Below are 21,505 nucleotides of genomic sequence, written 5' to 3'. Positions count from 1 at the left end.
CTTGCCTGGAGAATCCCACTGACAGAGGAGCCTGGCAGGCTATATAGTCCATGGGGTCAAAAGAGTCAGACATGACTTAGTGATTAAACCACCACCAAACCAACTAGATTCACAGACATATACAGAACACTCTACTCAAAAATAGCATATATATTCTTTTCAAGGACATTTTCAGAACAGACAATGTTAGGACCCAAATTAACTCTCAAAACAGTTCAAAAGACAGATAAGTTTTTTCTCTAACCAAAATGGAAAGAAGTTCAAAACCACTAGAGAAGTAAGGAATATTCATAAATTTGTGGAAATTAAATAACCTTTTTTTTTTTTAGTTCTACCAGTTTACTGCTACCAGCCCATCTCTCTCCACCCTCATGCATGCATGCTCAGTCATGTAACCCGATGTACTGCAGCCCGCCAGGCTCCTCTGTCCATTGCCTTTTCAGGCAAGAATATTGGAGTGGGTTGCCATTTCCTTCTCCAAGAAATTAAATAACACTCTTAAACAACCAAAAAATTAAAAAAGAAAGTGCAAGGGAAGTTGGAAAATACCTAAGAGATGAATGTAAATGAAAACACAACATAAAAAAACTTACCAGATGCAAGAAAAGTAAAGGGGGGAATTTATAGCTATAAATGGTTGCATTAAGGAAAAATAGGAAATCTCTCAAAATCAATAACCTAGAGTTATGACTTAAGGAATGAGAATAAGAACAAAACCCAAGGTACCAGAAGGAAATAAAATTCACAGCAGAGATCAAGAGAGAACAGAAAAATAGAGAAAAATCAATAAAAACAAAAGTTGGCTCTTTGATAAGCTCTACAAAATTGACAAGTATTTAGCTGGGAGAGTAAACTAAGGGAAAAAAAGACTCAAATTACTAAAATTAGAAATGAAAATGGGACATTACTACCAATCCTACAGAAATAAAAAGGATTATGAGAGAACTATGAACAACTGTACACCAATGAACTGGATAACCTAGATGAAATGTACAGTCTCCAAAACAAAAACATCTACCAACACTAAAAATCACAAAGAAATATAAAATGTGAACACTTTTAACTAGTCAGGAGATTGACCTGGCAATCAAAAATCTTGCAGCAAAGAGAAGTCCTGGACCTGATGGCTTCACGGATGAATTCCACCAAAATTTAAAAAAACTAACATCAATTCTTCTCAAACTTCCAAAAACTGAAGAGGAGGGAACACTTCCTAATTAATTTACAAGACCAGCATCACCATGATACCAAAGCCAAACAAAGACACAAGAAAACTGCAGATAAATACAAATATCTCTTATGAACACTGATGCAAAAATTCTCAACAAAATACTAGAAAACAGAATTTAGCAATATACTGATAGTATACTAATCAACCAGTGCGATATATTCCTGGGATGCCAGGATGGTTCAATATATACAAGTTGATCAATATACTACACATTGACAGAATAAAGGGAAAAATAACACGATCATCAAAATTAATACAGAAAAGGATTTTTGACAAAATTCAACACATTTTTATGATAAAAATACTCAAACCAGGAATAGAAGGAAACTACTTCAACATAATAAAATCCACTTATCAGAAACCCACAGCTAACACCACAATCAATGTTGACAGGCTGAGAAGTTTTTCTGCAAGATCGGGAAGACAAGGGTGCCTCCTTTTGCTACTTTTCTTCAACTTAGTATTGGACAATTTTGAGCCATTCAAGACTGCAGTGGAAGAAGTAACTGCAGATGTGGCAGAAACAGCAAGAGAGCTAAAATTTGAAGTGGAGCTGTGATACAACTGAATTGCTGCAATCTTATGACAAAACTTGAATAGACAATAAGCTGCTTTCCAATGGATGAACGAAGAAAGTGCTTTTTATGAGATGGAATCTACTCCTAGAGATGACTATGAAGACTGTTAAAAAGACAACAAAAGATTTAGATTTTTATTACATAAACTTATTTGGTAAAGCATCAGCAGGGTTTGAGAGGACTGACTCCAATTTTGAAAGATTTTTTGTGGATAAAATTATCAAATAGCATTGATGCTATAGAGAAATCATTTGTAAAATAAGAGCCAACTGATGCAGCAAACTTCAATGCTATCTTAAGACATTTGCCACAGCTACCACTCCAACCTTCAGCAACCACCACCCGGATCATCAGCAGCATTAACACTGATGCAAGACTCTCCCACACCAGCGAAAAGATCATGACTTACTGAAGGGTTAGTGACGGTTAGCATTTTTAGCAATAAAGTATTATTAAGGTATGCATATACTATATATATACACACATATATATATATTTCTAAAGAAAATGCTACTGCACACTTAATAGTCTATAGAACAGTGTAAACATAACTTTTATATGCACTGGGAAATCAAAAAATTCACATGACTTGCTTTATTGCTATGGTCTGGAACAAACCTGCAACATCTGAGGTATGCCTGACTCAAAAGAAATGAAAGTAGGGTCTCAAAGAGATATCTGTACACTCACAGTCACATCAATATTATTCAAAATAGGTAAAACATGGAATCGACCCAAGTGTCCATCAACAGATTGGGTAAGCAAAATATGGTGTGTGTATGCATTTATATGATGAATTAGTAGATTTAAAAGGAAGGAAATTCTATCCTTTCTTTTTTTCTTTCACTCATGCTACAACTGATGAAACTTAAGGACATTATGATAAAAATGTCAGTCACAGAAAGACAAATACTATATGATTCCACCCACACGAGGCACTGACAACAGTTACAATCACACCCACAGGAAGGAAGCAGAATCACCACCCAAGGGCTGGGAAGTTATTGTTTAATAGATACAGAATTTTGATTTCACAAGATGAAAGGAGTTCTGGAGATAGATGGCAGTGATGGTTCATTATGAGTGCTTTTAATATCATTTTAATAAAAAATGGCTAAGATGCTAAATTTTATGCTACATGAATTTTATCATAATAAAAAAAATTACAGAACAAAACCCACATTTTCAAGTATTCAATTAAAAAAAAATCCAATAAAATTCAACCTATAACTAAAAAACATCAATCGCTTTTATTTGGATTACATATTTTAAAAATATACAAACATACAATATAAGTAATAGGAAGCCTTTTGCAAAGCTTATATAAGGACAAACAAGACTATCATACCTTTGTTACAGCTGTTTTCACTTTCCGGTTTTTCTACCATAGGCTCTGAAGTAGGTTCTTTGTGTTCAGTTTTTTCGTCCACTTTCTCTCTGTCTCTCTTTTCCAACTCACATTCCTTTTCCTGTTCTTTCGTCTTTTGCAGTTCTTTTTCCTTTTCTTGCTGCCGTTCTAGCTCCTCTTTTTCTTGCTTTCTTTCCTTCTCCATTTCTCTCTGTTTTTCCTGTTCTCGCTCCAGTTCTTTTTCCTTTTCCTGTTGCCTTTCCCTTTCTTTTTCCCTCTCCTTCTCTCGCTCCCGCTCTTGTTCTTTTTCAAGTTCTTTCTCACGTTCCCGTTCCTTTTCTCGTTCCTTTTCTCGTTCCCTTTCTCTGATTTCCTCTGGAGAGGGTTGTTTGTCCACTATGCCAAGCTTTTCATCCAGTCGTTTAAGTTTCTCTGCACATGCTGCTTTCCTTTGTTCTTCCATTCTTCGCTCTTCCTCTTCACGCCGTTTACGAGCACGTTCCACTGCTGCAGAAAGTTCTGACTGTTGCCTTCTTCTTTGCTTCCATATTTCATCTTCATCTGGGACCTGCTGCTTGGGGGGGAAAGGGCTTGGTCTTCCAGGTACTGCCTGTCGGTCTGGAGGAGGATGCTGAAATTTTAAAATAAATTCTCAGATGAGTATGACAACACAGGATATATCACAGACATATACCAGGAGCAAAATTCTCCATGGAATATCAGAAAATTTCCCTGAAAAACATACACATTAAATGCAAAATCAATGTGGGGAAAATAGTATATCTAGATAAGTTTCTAGAATAGTTAATCCAGCCATCTAATATTATCTGAGCATGTACCTATCTATTGTGCCAGACATTAATGCTCACTCAGTATTTGCTGAGTAAAACTAGAAGCTGCCACAACATATATTTCAAAATCTAAATTTAGAGACAAAGGAAATTTAGAATGAGTGCTTTAGTAGTAACTGCGAGAGATGGAATGCCTAAAGAGGGAGAAAAGAAGTCCATAAAGATGCAACATGGCACCACATGAGCTGAGATCAGGGTACAGTTACAAGGAAAGAGTGGACAGTCAAAGATGCTAAGTAAAGCACAGAGAGACACTGCTGCTGCTGACATGCCAAAGAAGAAGAAATTCCTAGAAAGCAGGCTGGGTAGAGAATTCTTTTTTTTGAGAAGTCTACGTTTAAACAGAGATTCATATCTAGAGCCCATGGTGGAGAGGGGATCACCTGAGAGACTGAGTTTTACTGATTTAATTTTCAACTGATGTGCTCTAAAACAATTACTACAAAGTCTAAAATCAATGTCAGCAACTATACAAAGACAAGCAGAATGAAAAAAAGCACATGAAGAGCTGAAACATCAAGGAACTTAAAAATGTGCTTTAAAAATACTGATTTTTAATAGCTACTAGGGTGAAGAAACCTTAAAAGCCATGTAACTATTCAGAATTCCTACAAAAGAGATAACAATGATATGGTGAAAACATTGGACTGAATACTAAAAACAACCAACCAAAGAAACAAACCATAAATCCAGACTCTACCATTTACTAACAGTTTATCTCAGAAAAACTGCTTCATCTCTCTGGTATTGTTACTTAATCTATACCTCAAAGACAAGCTGCAAAAACAAAGTAATTATATAAGCACACCTAATTTACACTGTAAACTCACAGGGTAAGCATTTTTTTGAAAAGCAACTTTACTGAAGTATAATTTACATAAAATGTGATGCATATATTTTAACTGTATAGTTTGATGACTTTGGACAAATGATAAACTTCTGTAACTACTGCCCCATTCAACATACAGAGCATTTTCATCAGTCCTCTGTATGAATGAATCCCTGACCCCATGCAACCAGTAATCTACTTCTATAGTATAGAGTAGTTCTGCCTTTCCTAAAATTTCACAAAAATGGATACAATAAATTATGTTGTTTTGTATCTGGCTTCTGGTGCTCAGGGTAGGGGTTTTGGGGTCACTGTGTACAACAACTGTTTGCTCTATTCTATTGCTGGATACTATGGCATCAGAAGCATACTGTTTCGTCTGTGGACGGACATACATTTGGATTGCTTCTAGTTTTTAACTAGGAATAAGACAGCTACAGACATTCCTGCTTAAGTATTTGTGTAAATGCATGTTTTCGTTTCCTTTAGATGAATACCCAGGAATGGAACTGCCAAGTCATATAGCAACTATGTGTTTCTCTCTATAAGAAACTGCCAAACTGTTTTCCAAAGTGATTACAGGTTTTATGGCTCCATCAGCAAGGTATGAGGGTGTCACCTGCTCTATATCCTTGCCAATATCTGGTGCCATCAGCCTTGAAAATTCTGGACGTGTAACAAAATTTCAATGTGGTTTTAGTTTTCATTTTGCTGGGAACTAAAGATATGGAACATTTTTCCATGTGCTTATTAGCCATCTGTATACCTTACTTTATGAAATGAATGTTCAAATCATTCTGTTGGACTTTTTGGTCTCATTGTTGAGTTGCAAGAGTTTTTAAATACACGTACACGCACCCCCCCAACCCCAATATAAGTTCCTTGTCAGATGAATTACTAATATTTTTCCTGTGATCTTTTCTTTGCTTTAGACATGTTTTTTAAAAAATCAAACTGATCAATCTCTTCTTTCTAATTCATGTCTTTTTTGTCTCATCCAAGACATTTTTGTTGGTCCAAGTTCATAAAGACTTTCTTCTACATTTTCGGCTAAATGTTTTAGTTTTAGCTTGTATGTATATAGAAATGCTACAAAGAGCATGCAGTGGTTAAAAGGAAAATGACTAGTGCAGATGATGGTGATGGTACGTGCACCTATCATATCAGAGTGATCAAGGAAGGAAGGCCTGTGGACTGTTAATATCTGTGATACCTCAAAAGCAAAATTTTAGAAGGATGGAGGGACAAAGAGATTACCTATGCTAACTGCTGCTGAGATTAAGTTAAATCAAGAGAACTGATTGTGGTAAGATGGAACAGTCATTACTAACCTTGATAATGACATTTTTTCAAAGGTATACTGGGAGATGAAAGTATAACTGGACAGGGTTAATGAGAAAGTGATGGCAGGAAGTGTAAAGAACTCACTAAAACAATTTTGCCTTGAAGGAGAACAGAGATATAGGGAGGAAATTGGTGGTGGTGATGGGGAGGTGTGAACTGTAGTGAGCTGAAGAAGGGTTGGTGTCTGAAACTTTTCTTAAAGGTGAGAGACAATATTACTGGTAACCGACAAAGATGGGATCCAGGGAACAAGTAGAAAGGTGGTCCTAAGGAACAAGGACAATAGAAAAAAAGTCAGTACAGAAAAGGTACTTGATTGGGAAGAACAGGTGCTTCTTTATTTTCTTAGAAAAATTAGGAGCATGCTAATCAGCTGAGAAGGAAGAGAGAAAGCTAAAGGAAGAGGTGCAGCTACAAGGTAAAGTTGGTAACTATTTCATAAAAATTATCAATAAGAAAACACAGAACCTTTCCACTGTAACAAATAGGGCAAATAATACCTACAGTCCATTAACAAGCATTTAGTTAAGATTTACCTGCTGTGTAAGCAACTTTGGAGGTGGTGGCAAGTGTGATGATGGTCCACGTTCCTATTATAAAGAAAATAATTTTTACAAAATAAGATAAAAAATATCTACTTCAAATATTTCTGACTGTAATGTTTTTCAGTGAGACCAAAAGACTGCAAAAAGTAAAACATCATTACTCTTTTCCTTTTTAAATAAACATCAGTCCCTATAATATAACTACATTCTATAGAATCACTCAAGCATTTCAATAAAGTTACAAACACAAAATAACTTTGTTAAAAGTAGATTCTTAGTGTAAAAATCCTAGAATTGTAGCCCAAGTAATCCGGCTGTGGAGAATTATGCCTTTAATTTCAAATTTTTATTTATATAGGACCAATTCTTTTCATGGAATTTTTTTCCTAATGGCAGACTAAACTTTTTAAGTTTATATAAAGAAAAGAAACATCTAAAACACTGGAACCAGATATGAATAGATTAGTCACTTGTTTTTATATATCAGTATCTCACACGCACACATATCAAGATATGGTCTATATTTCTCTGTTCATTCATCATTCCCTATTATGTCAGTTAAAAGTCACACAAAATACAGGTTTTACTTAATAATTACTTAAAAAAACCTGCTTTTCCAGAATTCACAAATTTATTTTCCAACGACTCACCAATGGCTTATGAAATTCAAACTTCTGGTTTAGCATATACTACTCGACAACTACTAGTTCTTACACAGCTTCTCTTACTCCTCTCCGCTATCATACTGCTGGGGACTTCTTCAAAGGGCCATGTTTTCTCCATGAAGTTTTTATACTTCTCTACTCTGAAGTAGGAATTGGTCCCTTCCCTTTGGAATTGCTCCTTTCCTTTTACTGGCTATTTCTTGCTTTAAGTAGCAAGTCTTTTATGAAATCTTTTACACAGAAGTTTCTAAGAACTATGTGCACTCTATCACTGCACTCTTAGGTACTTATTTTTAACCTCCCTGAAGGCACCATTCCTCCATTTGTTTTGTATGAATTCAACAAATTCATGCTGAGTATACCACGAATTACTAAAGTAGGCTTTCTGGAAGACAGCCCCTTTAAATTCTCGCAGTGTAATGTAGTTCTTACTACATTTTAGAAGCAAGATCAAGTGTATCTACTGCCCATATGCTTCCTTAAAAAAAAAAAAGTTTTTCAAAATAGCTCAGACTTCATAGATTTCTTTACTCCCTAGTGTGATTTCCCTACTGGGATAATATATAATTTCACACATGAATACTAATAAGGATTTACAAAGCATCCAAAAAACTGTAGAGCACTTCAGTTATGTTAGTTTGGAAAAACATTTTATCCTTCCACTCTGACCTGACCAAACTGCTATAAGAAGGAAAAGAGTGAAACTTTAGTTTCTACTTGATACTTTTAGCTACTATAGTATTGATCGTTCCCGTTGGTATGCAATAAGTCTATGGTTTATGTCTCTTTAAGAAAAAATATATAGTTTCCATTTCCTAAGTCTTTTTCCAACTCTATGATTATAAGATTAATTCATCCTTGTCCCTTGTCTGCAGTGACAAGAACCTCATGATTCCCACAAACCTGATTAAACGGCGGTCCTTTCCCATAGGGACCTTTTGCTACTGATGGCTGGGTAGGTATCTGAGAAGATGATTTGGTGTTGGAAACTTCATCTGGTTCTTTTCGGTTTTCAGTGTTTTCAGAGGCTTTTGAAACTTGATCCTCACTGAAGAATCAAAACCCGAGTGAAATGATAAATAGAATGGACAAAATATAAATGTTAAGTAAATGCATTTTCTCAACATAAAAAAGACATTACTTTCATACAGTTTTGGGGGAAAATTCATTAAGGAATGAGGTGGCTTTTTAATTGAGCAGTGCTAATTTACTCACTCAAGAAATATATGCTATTATCTACAATGTGATAGGTCCTGGGCTTGGCCAGATTATCACAAGATATAAGCTGCAATAGAGTGCTTGTCAAATACAGACTCACACTTGACACACAATATGATTCCATCATTTTCTATTATTTTATTATTCTCACCCAAAACTCTCATCTGAATGCAACTAATACTCCAGATAATTAATTATTCTCATTTACTCTAATTTGTTCTGATTTAATGAAAAAGAGCAATCAAGCTATAGTATTTTAAAAGTAATGACAAATCACAGGCATCTCACAGCTGATCATCAAACAGCAATGTATTACAACATTATGGCTGAAAAACTATATGGATGTGTACATGCAAGCTCCTGTTTAAGAGCCCAATTTTTATGCTTTATGACCCATATATTCCTGACCTCGCCCCTATGTTTAAAAAAAAAAAAGAGGAAAAGCTCCCATTTCCCAAGAACTTATTGCTCCTTGTTAAGTTTAAAAAAATCAAAGACTTGAAGAAGCTGTTGTAACCCGAGTAAGTTTTCTCCAGTTTTATAAATATGGATCAGGTCAAGCAAGTAAAAAGTTTTAAATGATCCCTGATACGGTTTCTCAAAGTATCTCCATTAGATGACAAGCATCTATGCAGTTTTTAACTTTTTATTTTGTATTGGGTATAGGCAATTAACAAACAATGTTGTGATAGTTTTAGGCTAACAGGTTAGGGACTCAGCCATATAAACAGCTTCTTTTAAAAAAATAAGTATTTTCTTTAGAAACATGACTCTTAATTCCTTGATTATTCATACTTTGAAACTTTGGCTCATCTATCACCTTCCCACTCTGTAAAAATCCTCAGAGTAGGACACAGAAATTCTATAAGCAGGGAGCAAATACCTATCAATGAAAACTCTTTGCATAAATGGCTTATGTGGGACTTCCCTGGTGGTCCAGTCATTAAGAATCCATCTGCCACTGCAGGGGACATGGACTCACTTCCTGGACTCCCTGGTCCAGGAAGATTCCAGATGCCAAGAGGCAACTAAGCCCATAGGACATAACTACTGAAGCCCGCACTCTCCAGAGCCTGTGCTCTGCAACAAAAGCTGCCACCGCAAAGAGAAGTCCGTGCAAGACTAGAGAATAGCCCCTACTCGCCACAACTACAGAAAGCCTGTGAGCAACAAAGACCCAGAGCAGGCAAAAATAAAATTAAATAAATGGTCCATGTTACATTAACAAATTCACACTATTATTAGTAACAGATATCACAACTTACCTGCTGTTTTCTTTAGGACTACTACTTCCTTGCTCATCATCATCACTGAAATTCAGCTGTTCTGTATAATCCACTTCCATCTGAGCACCTATTAAATTAAGGAGAACTCAGACTGACTGTTTCAAAGTGTATAAAATCCAAAAGTGCTTTATTAATCTTGTCTCCTACCTGCCCAACCTTCGTCAGCTTCAGCATCTAGGTTATCAAATTTATCAAGCTCCTTCAGTTCTGACGCACTAAGGATGGAGGGACGTTCAGGCTCAGAGGCCCATGAAGGAGGTGGGCCTCTTCCTCGAAGGCCTCTAAACAGTGACAGGTTATGAGGGAAAAAGGATACTAAGTTTTAATGATACTAAATTAGGAAAATAGGAAAAGATTGAAATTTAGTTAATTTCAATTCAACATTAATGCTTTCTACATGGTAATGTACAAAGTATTCTGCACTGGCATGTGTATGAAGAGACTGTAAGATTAACACATAAATTTAAGACAATACATAATGATGTTTCTTATGTAGATATTTAACAGCAAAATTTTCAAGCATTTAAAATAAAACAAATATACATTAGAAGTCTATATGGGTAAGAGTACTACTCATCTGAAAATAAAGAACTTGAAGGAAAATCATCATTCAGGAGGATGCTCAAGGTTTACAATTAAGGAAAAAAAGAATGGGGGTTATCAACGTCATGAAAGGAAGAAGGAGTAAAGTGCCATCCATTTCAGGGGCCACAATTTTCAGTTTTCAGAATTTTATGTCAAGTGATTTAATGTTTTAGAAGATTAAAGTATTTTTGTTCTATTGATGAAAGTTAACCAGTTACTTGTTGATGACAAATGTACCTTGAAGACAGAATAATAAATCCCCACAATCTACTCAACCTCCTGAAAATCTTAACAAGTATATATATATATATATATATATACACCCAGCAAACTAATCATTTAATAGTCTTACTTGTTTGTTTCAGATAAAGAAGGTGGAAACCTCATGGGACCATGTAGAGGAGGATAGGCCATCCTAGGATACTGCTGAAACATCTGCATAAAGGAAACAAAATTGGTAAATTTAGCTACTAAGTTATTAAAAAAAAGAAGTTACCCCTAAGCCTGAAATTATAATATATAGAAATGATTAAAATAAATAGCACTGTGAATATAGAATTTTATCTACTGGTATAAATTATCATTCACTGTCAATAACAAGCCAGTTACAAAACTACTGCCTCTACCAAGTCATTACAAAGAGGTAAGAACTAGGACATATCAAATTAAGAACTTTTGTTATCTCATTAACAAAGTTACATAAAAATAACTGCACGGACTTGAAAATATAACAAACACAACATGCATGCACCTCAGAAAACTTCAATTTTCTTAACCAAGTTTAAAGATGTGAAATGATACAATGTGAAACCTCATCCTAATGCAAGAGTAGTGTAACTGAGAGCAGATTTGTTGGTAAAGAACTCAGTTCAGATACAAGGATAGCCCATAACCGAGAAAGGTGAGGGAGGAAGTGGGCAGGCAGCTAATGGAGGGATTTTCTATGGGTAGGGCATAAGTGGATTCTGAGTCAAGTTATTACACAGATAGTAGTTACATACAAAGGCCCAAAGATGATGTTCTCCATGGGAACTTGGCTCTGTGAATCTGACTTTAGGAAAATTTGTAAGATAGATTATGAAGACAACTAGTAATACCAAGGGAATTATCCTATGATTTATAAAGGAAGAAATGTCAAGCAGTGCTTGGTTATTTACTCTGCTCATAACCAGGTTAAATTATGTTTTAAAAAAATGAAATTGTATTACCTTAAATACATAATTTATATCCTGAAATAGTTTAGTTTAATAGATTAGTTTTTCTTTAAAAACAAAAAAACCATTAGATGAGGAAATTACTTCATACTTGAAGAAAAGCTATGCTTATATGATTGTGCTATGTAAAGAAGAAATTTCTAAGCAGGGTTGGAGCAAAAGTTAATTAAGATAAGCAACAACTGAAACTCAACTGGGAAAGCTTTGTGTTTGGGGAATACTCCAGATAATTTTTGGTTCCATCTCACTTCCACACTGAAATTAGGAAATAGATCATTGGAGGCAAATGGCCATAGATAAAGTTGCATTAGATCCTTCTGCTGATTACTTAGGCATAGATATTATGTGGTGTTAAATGTTTAAAATTTAGGAATTTGCCTCAAAAACATTGTAGAAACAACTTCTCAATATATAATATTTTAAAAAATGTTTAGTGAAACACTTTATTTGAATAAATTCATTGATGAAATTGGTAACAGAGCTCACTTGATCTTTCCTCTTACCTTCCCTTATCCCACCCCCACATCTGGAAATTCAGGGGTCCTTGGAAGCACAACTTGAAAAATACCAGGAGACAAGTATTTGGATACAAATCATTACTCAAGGTCAGGTTAGCATTTAAGACTGATCTTATTATACACCCCAATAATTAAAGAAAATATTCAACAAGCAATTGTACTAATAATTTATTTCCCTCTATCTTAGAATGGTTAAATAAAACGTAAATTTATTTACTTGAACACATGTAACTCGCCATACAATTTCACAATAGACTGAGAGCAAACAAAAAGAGGGCAACAAATTTATAGGAAATACGGGGGTCAGAAGTATATATAGTATACTTTATATACTATATATACTTTATATATATATATACTGAAGTATATATATATATACACTTTCAAAATTAAATTTCCCCTGCCACTCTTAGGTTCTTTTTTTTTGAGGTGAGGGTGCAATGTATGGCATGTGGAATCTAATTCGCTGACGAGAGATTGAACCTGTGCCCCCTGCACTGGGAGTGTGGAACCATTGAACTGCCAAGGAAGTCCCCTCAGAAATATACATTAAATGAAACTACAAGGAGAGAATCAGCAAAACCCAGACTGTGAGAAACTCCACGGGATAACACACTGTGATAGATATGCTCCAAAGAAAATAAGAGATGGAGGAAAAGATACCCATAGATAACAAAATTGCTAGGAAAAATACGAACCAATCTCAAGAATAGATGGTATCTGGATCCTAATTAAGAGACAATCAGGGAAACTGGAACAATGACTTAGTATTTAAAGAAGAATTTGTTTTTATATGTGTGATAATGGCACTGTGAGCTTTCCCCTAGTTTTTCTCTTTTGAAATCTAATCTAAAATATATATGGATGAGATGATCTACTAGGATTTGTTTAGTAATCCCAGGTGGTGAGAAATGTAAGTGAAACAAGATGTACCACAAATTGGTAAATGTTGAAGATGTATGGCAGATAGGGGAAGAAGAAAGTTCGTGCTTTCTTTTAATCATTTCTGTTTTTGAATGTTAAAAATATTTCATTATAAAAAGATTTTAAAAACACTTAAAGGTATATTAATAAAAACTTTAGAACTAAAGCAGGTATTAACCTTTTTTGTGCCATGAACAACCCCTTTAGCAGTCTGATAAATCCTATGGACATCATCTCATAAAAATGTTTTTAAATGCATAATTGAAAACACAGGATTACTAAGAAATTAATTATATTAAAATTCTGTCACCACGATATTTAAAAAACAAAATTTGTGATACAGTAACATGCATGCTTCAATAAGTAACACTAATAACTATTTTGAAGTTATGCTGAGTATAAAAAATATTTGCAGTATCTTAATGTAATGTTACATGATGCCTATTAAGGGTAAAACTCAGGTACTGCTGTGATTGATTCCTAAATTCATAATCAAAGGAAATGTTAATTTTTAGTTAGATGTTAATGAAAATAAAGACCTAAACTCTTCCCCATTCCAATTCTTCCCTTGGTATCCAGAGCAAAAACCTCTTATTTAACCCCTTGCTGATTCAACAATACTCACATAAGGAGGCATCATAGCTCTGTACTGCGAAGCAAGGGCAGGCTGTTGTCCATTCAGTTTAGCCTGTGGAGGACCACAAGCTATCCTCTTTTCTACCACTTTGAGGATATCGCTTTGCTCTGATGTTCCAGCTGTGCTTTCATCCTGGCCAGGCTTTTCATCTTGGTCAGGTGTTAAAGATGAACTAGCAGATTTGCCACCATCTCTCCAACAAGCAACATCTGGTATGAAGAGAGATAGGAAAATAAGAAAACAAAGAAAATCTCAAAATGGAACACAGTGAAACCGAGTGAGGCATATTTCAAGAATATTTAATCAAGTAAGCACAGTGAAGGAACAGTAAAGTCTAATCTACTCTGTACTAGAAATCAAGTAAGCATGGTGAAGGAACAGCGAAGGTCTAACCTAGGCTGTACTAGGTATCTAGGCTTTGAAGGTGTTTAGGTAGTCAGAGCAGTGACTTCCAAAGTAGAGAGGATATACCTCAGAGGGTACCTCCAGAAGCAAACACTGGGGTTGGGGAAGAAAATATTAGGAATCCCCTATCAAGCTTCACCAGTTTTTGATACAGAGATTAAAATTAGTTATACCAGAGCAGTCCTGAGGGAAGGGAGTTCTATACCCCAAAAAGGATTGATAGTGACGCATGCTCTCATTCATTTTCCATCTATTACTGCCTATTACATGTGCCCAAGCGCACAGATTTAGTGTCTATGTAACCTGATTCAACTAAAACCAGATAAAACAGATAATTGGTTTTACAAGGAAACCCTGTTTGATTCCAGTGGTCTCTACTCCTTCTATTCACACCTGGTGTAGTCCACTCAACTGTGTACCAGGATTGGTCTGTGCAACCTGTCGAGTAAGACAGATGTGTTGGCGGTCTTCTCCGAAAACAGGCTACGAAAGCCTAGGGGTTTCCATCTTGAGTGAGAGATGTCTGTCTGTCCCTCCTTATTTTTTCTGAGGAATTCACGTGGTGAGCTGCCCATGCACAAATGAGCCACGAGAGAGCTTGACACAGCAGGCCTAGTCAAGTCAGCATCAGATGATGACTTCACTGTAATTTTGATGAGAACCAACAAAACCTGAGGCAGAACCCCCAGCTAAGTGGCTGCCAGATTCCTAACCCTCAGAGACTGAAATGTCCAGTTCAATTTGTTATCTTAAGCTGCCAAATACATTACACAGCAACAGAAAACTGGTGAAAAGAAACTAAACAAGAAAATAGTGGAGTCGACACTATTATTCCTAATATAAACTCATCAACCACATAACAATAATTAAAAAAAAAAGATTATCTACTCAGATCTGATAAGAAATAGCCAAGGAAATACAAAATGTATCAGGTTATAAAAAAACATGGATTTGTAACTATTACTGCAAAGAGGAAAACCCTGTACAGGGTCCAGGGTCCTTTGAGATATCTGGTAACAGCACTATGAATCCAACATAACTAATTAGACATTTTAAAATCTCTCAAGGATTTTACATTTCTATTTTTAGTTTCCGCTTTATAATGCACATAATACAAGTATCTCTTACTATTTAAACTGATTAGCTCCTCAGTTTGAATTCAGAAAGCAAGGGATCCCTGAACATTAGCAGAAAGCAAATGAATGGATATAATTTATATATAAACATTTGCATACGGGGAGGTTTGCTAAAAATTTTTACTATTGTAAAAATAACCAAATACTGATGTAAGTTCTCTAGTCATTTTGTTAAAATGCTAACTTTTGATTTAGTAGGTTGGTGTGAGGCCTAAGACACATACTTCCAACAAGTTCTCAAGTTAAACTGATGCTGTTCATGTAAAAACCATACTTGAGTGGCAATCAACTATAGTTACTGTCTGCCTTTTCAAACTACATACAACAGCAGCACGCAGGAAGTTATATCAAAACAGAACACAAATATAATCTCACTCTACACTTTTACTAAGAGAAAATATTCTTACTTGGTGGGCGTAAACTGGGTCCAGGTCCATAATTGTCATCATTTGCTTCTTTTTCTTTTTTTTCCTGATCCCCAGCTGCCTGTAGGCTGGGAAATTCTTGTTGAAAATGACTATTCACCTGGATTCCTACACATTAAAAAAAAAACACAAAAAACATATAATACTGAAGATAATACAAAAACCCTTCCAGGATCGAGCTCTCTCCTTTTTCTGGTAATTTATTCCACACTGCAATGGTGACTGTACATATCCATAAAATTTTCAATTTATCTAGAATTAGAATCCCTTGGAAAGTTAATGAACAGCCATGAGGAGAAAAAAAAATCTGAGAAAGGAATCTGCCAGACATCATTCTGGCAGACTCATTAAAATTGGTGCAGCAAACGAAGAGAGTTTCACTTCTGTTTCTCTTTTATTATGACTCCTTTCATTTTCAACACAAGTTTAATTTTTTTGCTAATACATAACACTAAGAATCAGTTCAAACAACATTACTAAAACAGAATTTATGAATCAACACTACAAATATGGTGAGGCTATGATGGCTTTGTTTAACTGCTGAGATACTGATGGCACCTCACTATTCACTCATTTGCCTATCTACCTGCCTGCCTATTTTACACTTCCATAAACTAAAAGAACTGACTTTATTAGCTTGAGGCATAGATGGGTTTCTCTATATGTTTTACAGACATATTTGCAAGTGGGGAAATTAAATTTTGTTGGGAAGTCCATCATTCCTAGCGGGGAGGGAAGTATTACAGCTACTATCCTTGATGGCTATTCTCCTAGATCTTCTCTACAGTGGAAACTGGGAGTAGCATGCTTGAAACAGAAAAGGTTAAAGGGCACGGATGGAGATTAAAATGGTTTACAGCAATCAACATTAATGTCTGGGTATTTTCTGTCTCAGAACTGAAGGCACAAGATTTTGTCTGGTTACAGAGGTAAAGACAGAGTAATATGGGGCTTGGGGTATCTTAAAGACTACTTCTTTGATTCCTATTACTGGCTCATATATAGGTCTTAATACTGAAACTTAACTAGGCCAACAGATTTTTTTAAAAGATCCTTTTTTTTAAGGGTCTAATAATTTCTTTTGACAGTGTTCTCTGCCCCTGCCAAAAAAGTATACTTTGCCCCTTATCTTCTGTATGGCTGTTCAGTAACTATCAAGCCTAACCAGTTTCCCCAGCTAATGTCTACTTACCATCTCCTTGCCCACCTTGCTTGTTACTGGCCCATGATTTGGGAGCAGGTGCTACTTCTGGGGGAGCTGCAACCCCAGGTTTTGGTTGTGCTGGTGGAACTTCTGGTGCTCTTAAAAAAATACGAATCCATTATTTCAGATATTGTATGTTTAAACAAAATAAATATTTCACTTAAGCTACATCTGTATACAAATGATTTTGGCTACATATTTACTCAGATGCACCCCCCTATGCTTTCTCTCTGCAACATTCCTTTAAAAGAAGTACAGCTATTTTTGTCCTCTTTTATTTCTACCCTTGAATAACCCAAGGAGATGACAGTTTTGTTTTTAATTTTGGAAGGAAAGGAAGGGAAGAGGGAAGGAAGAGAGAGAGAAAAAATAGAAGCACTCATTATTGAACATAGCTACCAAAAATTACTTTTGAAGAAGTAAACATTTATAATTAGAAATAACATTACAGGCATACATACAGTCTGGATTGGTGGGATTAGCCAGGAGCCAAGGCTAATAAGCAAGCTCTCCATTCAGCAGTCAATAGGTTCACCACTATATATTACTATTAATCAAAAGAAGTCATAGCAACCTGACTGATGTGTCCCCATGAGTAAAAGGTGTTTTACAAGGGTCTACAGTTTCAACTGACATCCCTGGTGGCTCAGATGGTAAAGCGTCTGCCTACAGTGTGGGAGACCTGGGTTCGATCCCTGGGTCGGGAAGATCCTCTGGAGAAGGAAATGGCAACCCACTCTAGTACCCTTGCCTGGAAAATCCCATGGACCGAGTAGTGTGGTAGACTGCAATCCATGGGGTCGCAAAGAGTTGGACACGACTAAGTGACTTCACTTTCACAGTTTCATTCAATCCTTGCAATGAGTTAAGGCTTAAAAATAAAATAGTTAACAGACTTAAGAAATGCAATATATTTCTGGTATACTCAGACCTAAAACTGACTTGCTACTACAAAATAATTCTATTAACTAAGAAGTAGAGAACAATAAGCCTTTGATAAGCTTCACCCAAGTAGTAGCATTTATCATATAAGCTCCTCAGAATACAGAGCTTTAGTAATAGTTATAGACAAAAAGTATCAAGCACTCATTTTCTTGTCTATTTTTAAAAATTACCACTACTTGGCTTGGTCATTCAATAAACCAAGAGCCCTGCATAATTCTTGACACAGAATACTAAATATTTATTGAATGAATTATGATTAAGAGGGACATTACTAATTCCATGCCAGTTTTCTTGTTAATTCTTTATTCATTCAAATAGTATTACTTGATTACCTATGATGTACATCAGTTTCAATGAGGCAGACAGAAACTCTAAGCTTTGTGGAAATTATTTAACATAATGACTCTTAAATCATAGAAAGAGAACGCCTGATTTGGTGAGGAATAGGAGGGAGCCTAACACAGTGTACGATAAAAGTATAGTTGTGATCAGTATTTCTGTCATCTGTTCTGCCCTGACACCTGAAAATACTGCCACTAAACCCACTCCTAGTAAAAATTACACTAGAGTTGACTATATATAAAACATTTTAAAGGGCATGATATATGTAATACACATAGAATATTACCTAGCACATAGAAGGGACTCAAACATAAAGAATGGGGAATGATTTCATATTTTAGTAGACTTTGACTTACTTTTCTTCTTCGTGCTGCTCTTGTTTTGAAGCCCATCCTGTGCCGTCTTTAGGTACAATGTTCACATTAGGATCATTGCCTTTGTTTTCTGCTTTGAGACTTGGGAGGTTAGCAGGTGGAGGCATACGCCGAGAAATACCAACTTTTCCAAGACTCTGTAATCCATGGCGAGCTGCAACTAAAGATCAGTAACATCAACTTTCTTAGTAACTATTTTATTCTTAAAACAACACAAAAGACAATAGGAATTAATGGAATCTTGAGCTACTATTTTCTAATATTTTAAGAAAAAAAATTTAAAACTAAGCCACAAACCTGCAACATAACCCAAGGTAGAAGTTGTATTCAAATTAACTATCAAGTCACTGAACAGATGCTTGAAAAATTCTAACAGCTGAACTAACTCTATAAACTACAAAAAAGAAAACACTGACAGTGCTGTTTTGTACTTTTCCCCAAGGAACTGATTTTAAACTCAAAACTTCATATGTGAAACAATAAATATGATATAAAACAATCTCACAGACATATAGGACAGACCTGTGGTTGCCTAGGGGAAGTGGGTGAAATGGGAGTTTGGGATCAGCAAATGCAAACTAGTATATATAGAATGGATAAACAAAGTCCTACTATGTTCAATATACTGTGATAAATCATAATGGAAAATGAATATAAAAATGTATATATATGTATAACTGAATCACTTTGCTATACAGCACAAATTAACAAACACTGTAAATCAACTACACTTGATTAAAATATTTTTAGCTTTATACCTATTAATCTCATTAACCAAGTCTCCCCTTAGGAACCATACAGTTTAACTTATTTTCTGCTGACAACAAACTAGAAAAAAATAAACATATTTTAAAACATTTATAAACTTTTAACTTTAAAAACTTCATATCCCCTCATAGATGTGTATGTACATAAAAAGCACAATACAAACAGGGCTGCTTTAACACAGGTTTACCTAGATCCTAACAGCAATAGCTCTAGTATGTCATTTAGAGTAATAAAATGAAACCATGAAAATTATAAAAAACATAAAAGCCACTTGATTTTACTCACCTGTGGTTTTCTGAGTTTCTAATGATTTACCCTTGTAAGTATTAAATAAACTGAGTGTCGCATACTTTTTCCCATCCTTTGCTTTTGTGCTCTGGCCTGACTTCTCCGACATTTCGGTGGAAACTCATCGAGTCTAGAACCTTCTGCCACACCCCTTAAAATCAGTCTGTAAGATTAACAGAAGAAAGAGAATTAAGGAGAAACATTTTAGAATTAGTTTACTAAAAACTTAGTAAATTCAAATGTTCACAGAAATTCTGAAAAATAAAAATGAGATGTTAAATCATTCTTTAATAACTCACATTAATAATAATTTCATGAGCCTGTTCAATACTATAAAATTCCAACAACCAACATGTGACAAAGTTAATCAAAATAAACTGCCATGTGCTTGGTGAGTATATTATTTATGGTTTGTAACCACTTAACTATTCTATAGAGAATATGGGTTTTAAGCCATACTGAGATGAACAGTTGAACTACAGTTAATCAATGGAGAATGTCTTTCTGTTTAATAAGCAAATATTATTCAACCTAATAGGACTGAGATGACCAGCATGATCGGCTTACACATATGGAGTCCAAATGTGACAGAAGGATAACATCCTTTTCTTATAAACTGCATGCCTGTGTTTTCAGACAATATGTGTCTAACAAGAATCTTTTATTTAACAGTCTAGAATAGAAAGAACATTCTATTTTCTCTGCATTCTGCAAAGGGTAGAACACTCCCTCATAAATCTAAGACACAATATTCTATTTCACTACAGAGTAAAGTGTTCAAGAAATAGTGTACACTTGTCAAAAGTCTCTGTATATATGAGAAGTAAACAGTATTTTAATGAACATTCATATACAAAGAGAATGTTCATCTTTGGAATTAATATACCCTAATTAAAAACTAGCCTAATAATACACAGGGGAGGTGATACAGATTAGCTCTCATACTATTTCTCTTCAATTTATTAAGATATACATTATCAATCTTAGGAATTGTTTCTTTTTTTGTGCATGTTTGCTCTATTTGTTTTGAGAGTAGAAGTAGGGCAGGAGGTAGTGAATCTAACAAGAAACCAACAATAGCTAAAAGCATGGGAGCTAAAGACAGTACAGAATAGGATATAATGCAAAAAGCATTCCAAGTCAAGGAACGCCTGAGTAGATCCTATCATCATAAAGATCCTTTCATGTATTGGTTTTACATTTGTCAATTACAGAATAAGCATCACATCCAGAGGTATAATTTTACATTCATATCAGCTAACATACAGTATTCATGTAGTTCCATAAAGTTTATCTGTAATCTTTACATCTATTATCTCATTTTAGACTAAAAATGTTATGATATAGTTAGTATTCCAGTTTTTACAGATGAGGAAACTGATGTTCATAGGCAAATGAGACTGGCTTTGAAATCAAGGCTTCTGGTCAGTCCGTTTATACCATGCTGCCTCCTATAACTAATTACTTAGCTTCTCCAAGTATACATTTACAATTTGAAATAAATTGTGTAAACCACTCACCTGCAACCAAAAGAACTACATTAACACATAGATTGCTTGCAATCATAGGTGCAAGGATGTATATAATTAATTTTATCCCAAGGGTGCTAATGATGATAGTGTGAAGACAGCTATACTCAGAGAATCTCTCTTGTTGACACATTTTTACCAATAACATGGACAAAGATATACAGGAAGACTATTCCTCTCCAGTGACAAAAAAGAGGACAGCGCATATTCACTAGATGACAAAATTAAGATTCAAGAGGATCTTTCTTCAGGTGAAAATAAGGTAACTGGTGTAAAATAAAAACTGTCAACTTCTTCTTTCACCCTCATTTGATGG

The 21,505-nt window shown here is 35.1% G+C and overlaps 1 protein-coding gene across 6 annotated transcripts in view; it reads right to left on the bottom strand.

The window, feature by feature from the left end:
- The window catches only part of PRRC2C (proline rich coiled-coil 2C), a 96,397-nt gene that overhangs the window by 48,298 nt on the left and 26,594 nt on the right, over positions 1–21,505 (bottom strand). For 4 of the 6 annotated variants that reach the window (XM_055582222.1, XM_055582223.1, XM_055582225.1 and 1 more), the window contains exons 2-12: positions 19,658–19,823; positions 18,587–18,764; positions 16,932–17,041; positions 15,722–15,847; positions 13,762–13,982; positions 10,833–10,915; positions 10,043–10,176; positions 9,875–9,962; positions 8,295–8,439; positions 6,718–6,771; positions 3,158–3,788 (exon numbers count right to left, since the gene is read on the bottom strand). In XM_055582222.1, the coding sequence (XP_055438197.1) occupies positions 3,158–3,788; positions 6,718–6,771; positions 8,295–8,439; positions 9,875–9,962; positions 10,043–10,176; positions 10,833–10,915; positions 13,762–13,982; positions 15,722–15,847; positions 16,932–17,041; positions 18,587–18,764; positions 19,658–19,769 (1,882 nt within the window). In that variant the 5' untranslated portion in view covers positions 19,770–19,823. The remainder of the gene's footprint in view (positions 1–3,157; positions 3,789–6,717; positions 6,772–8,294; positions 8,440–9,874; positions 9,963–10,042; positions 10,177–10,832; positions 10,916–13,761; positions 13,983–15,721; positions 15,848–16,931; positions 17,042–18,586; positions 18,765–19,657; positions 19,824–21,505) is intronic. The other 2 variants (XM_055582224.1, XM_055582226.1) reach the window with 1 other exon arrangement.

The sequence above is a fragment of the Bubalus kerabau genome, chromosome 5, assembly GCF_029407905.1.
Source record: "Bubalus kerabau isolate K-KA32 ecotype Philippines breed swamp buffalo chromosome 5, PCC_UOA_SB_1v2, whole genome shotgun sequence".
Classification (NCBI taxonomy): Eukaryota; Metazoa; Chordata; class Mammalia; order Artiodactyla; family Bovidae; genus Bubalus; species Bubalus kerabau.
The sequence above is the reverse complement of the archived record's forward strand: the minus strand, read 5'-3'. Positions and strand labels throughout refer to the sequence as shown.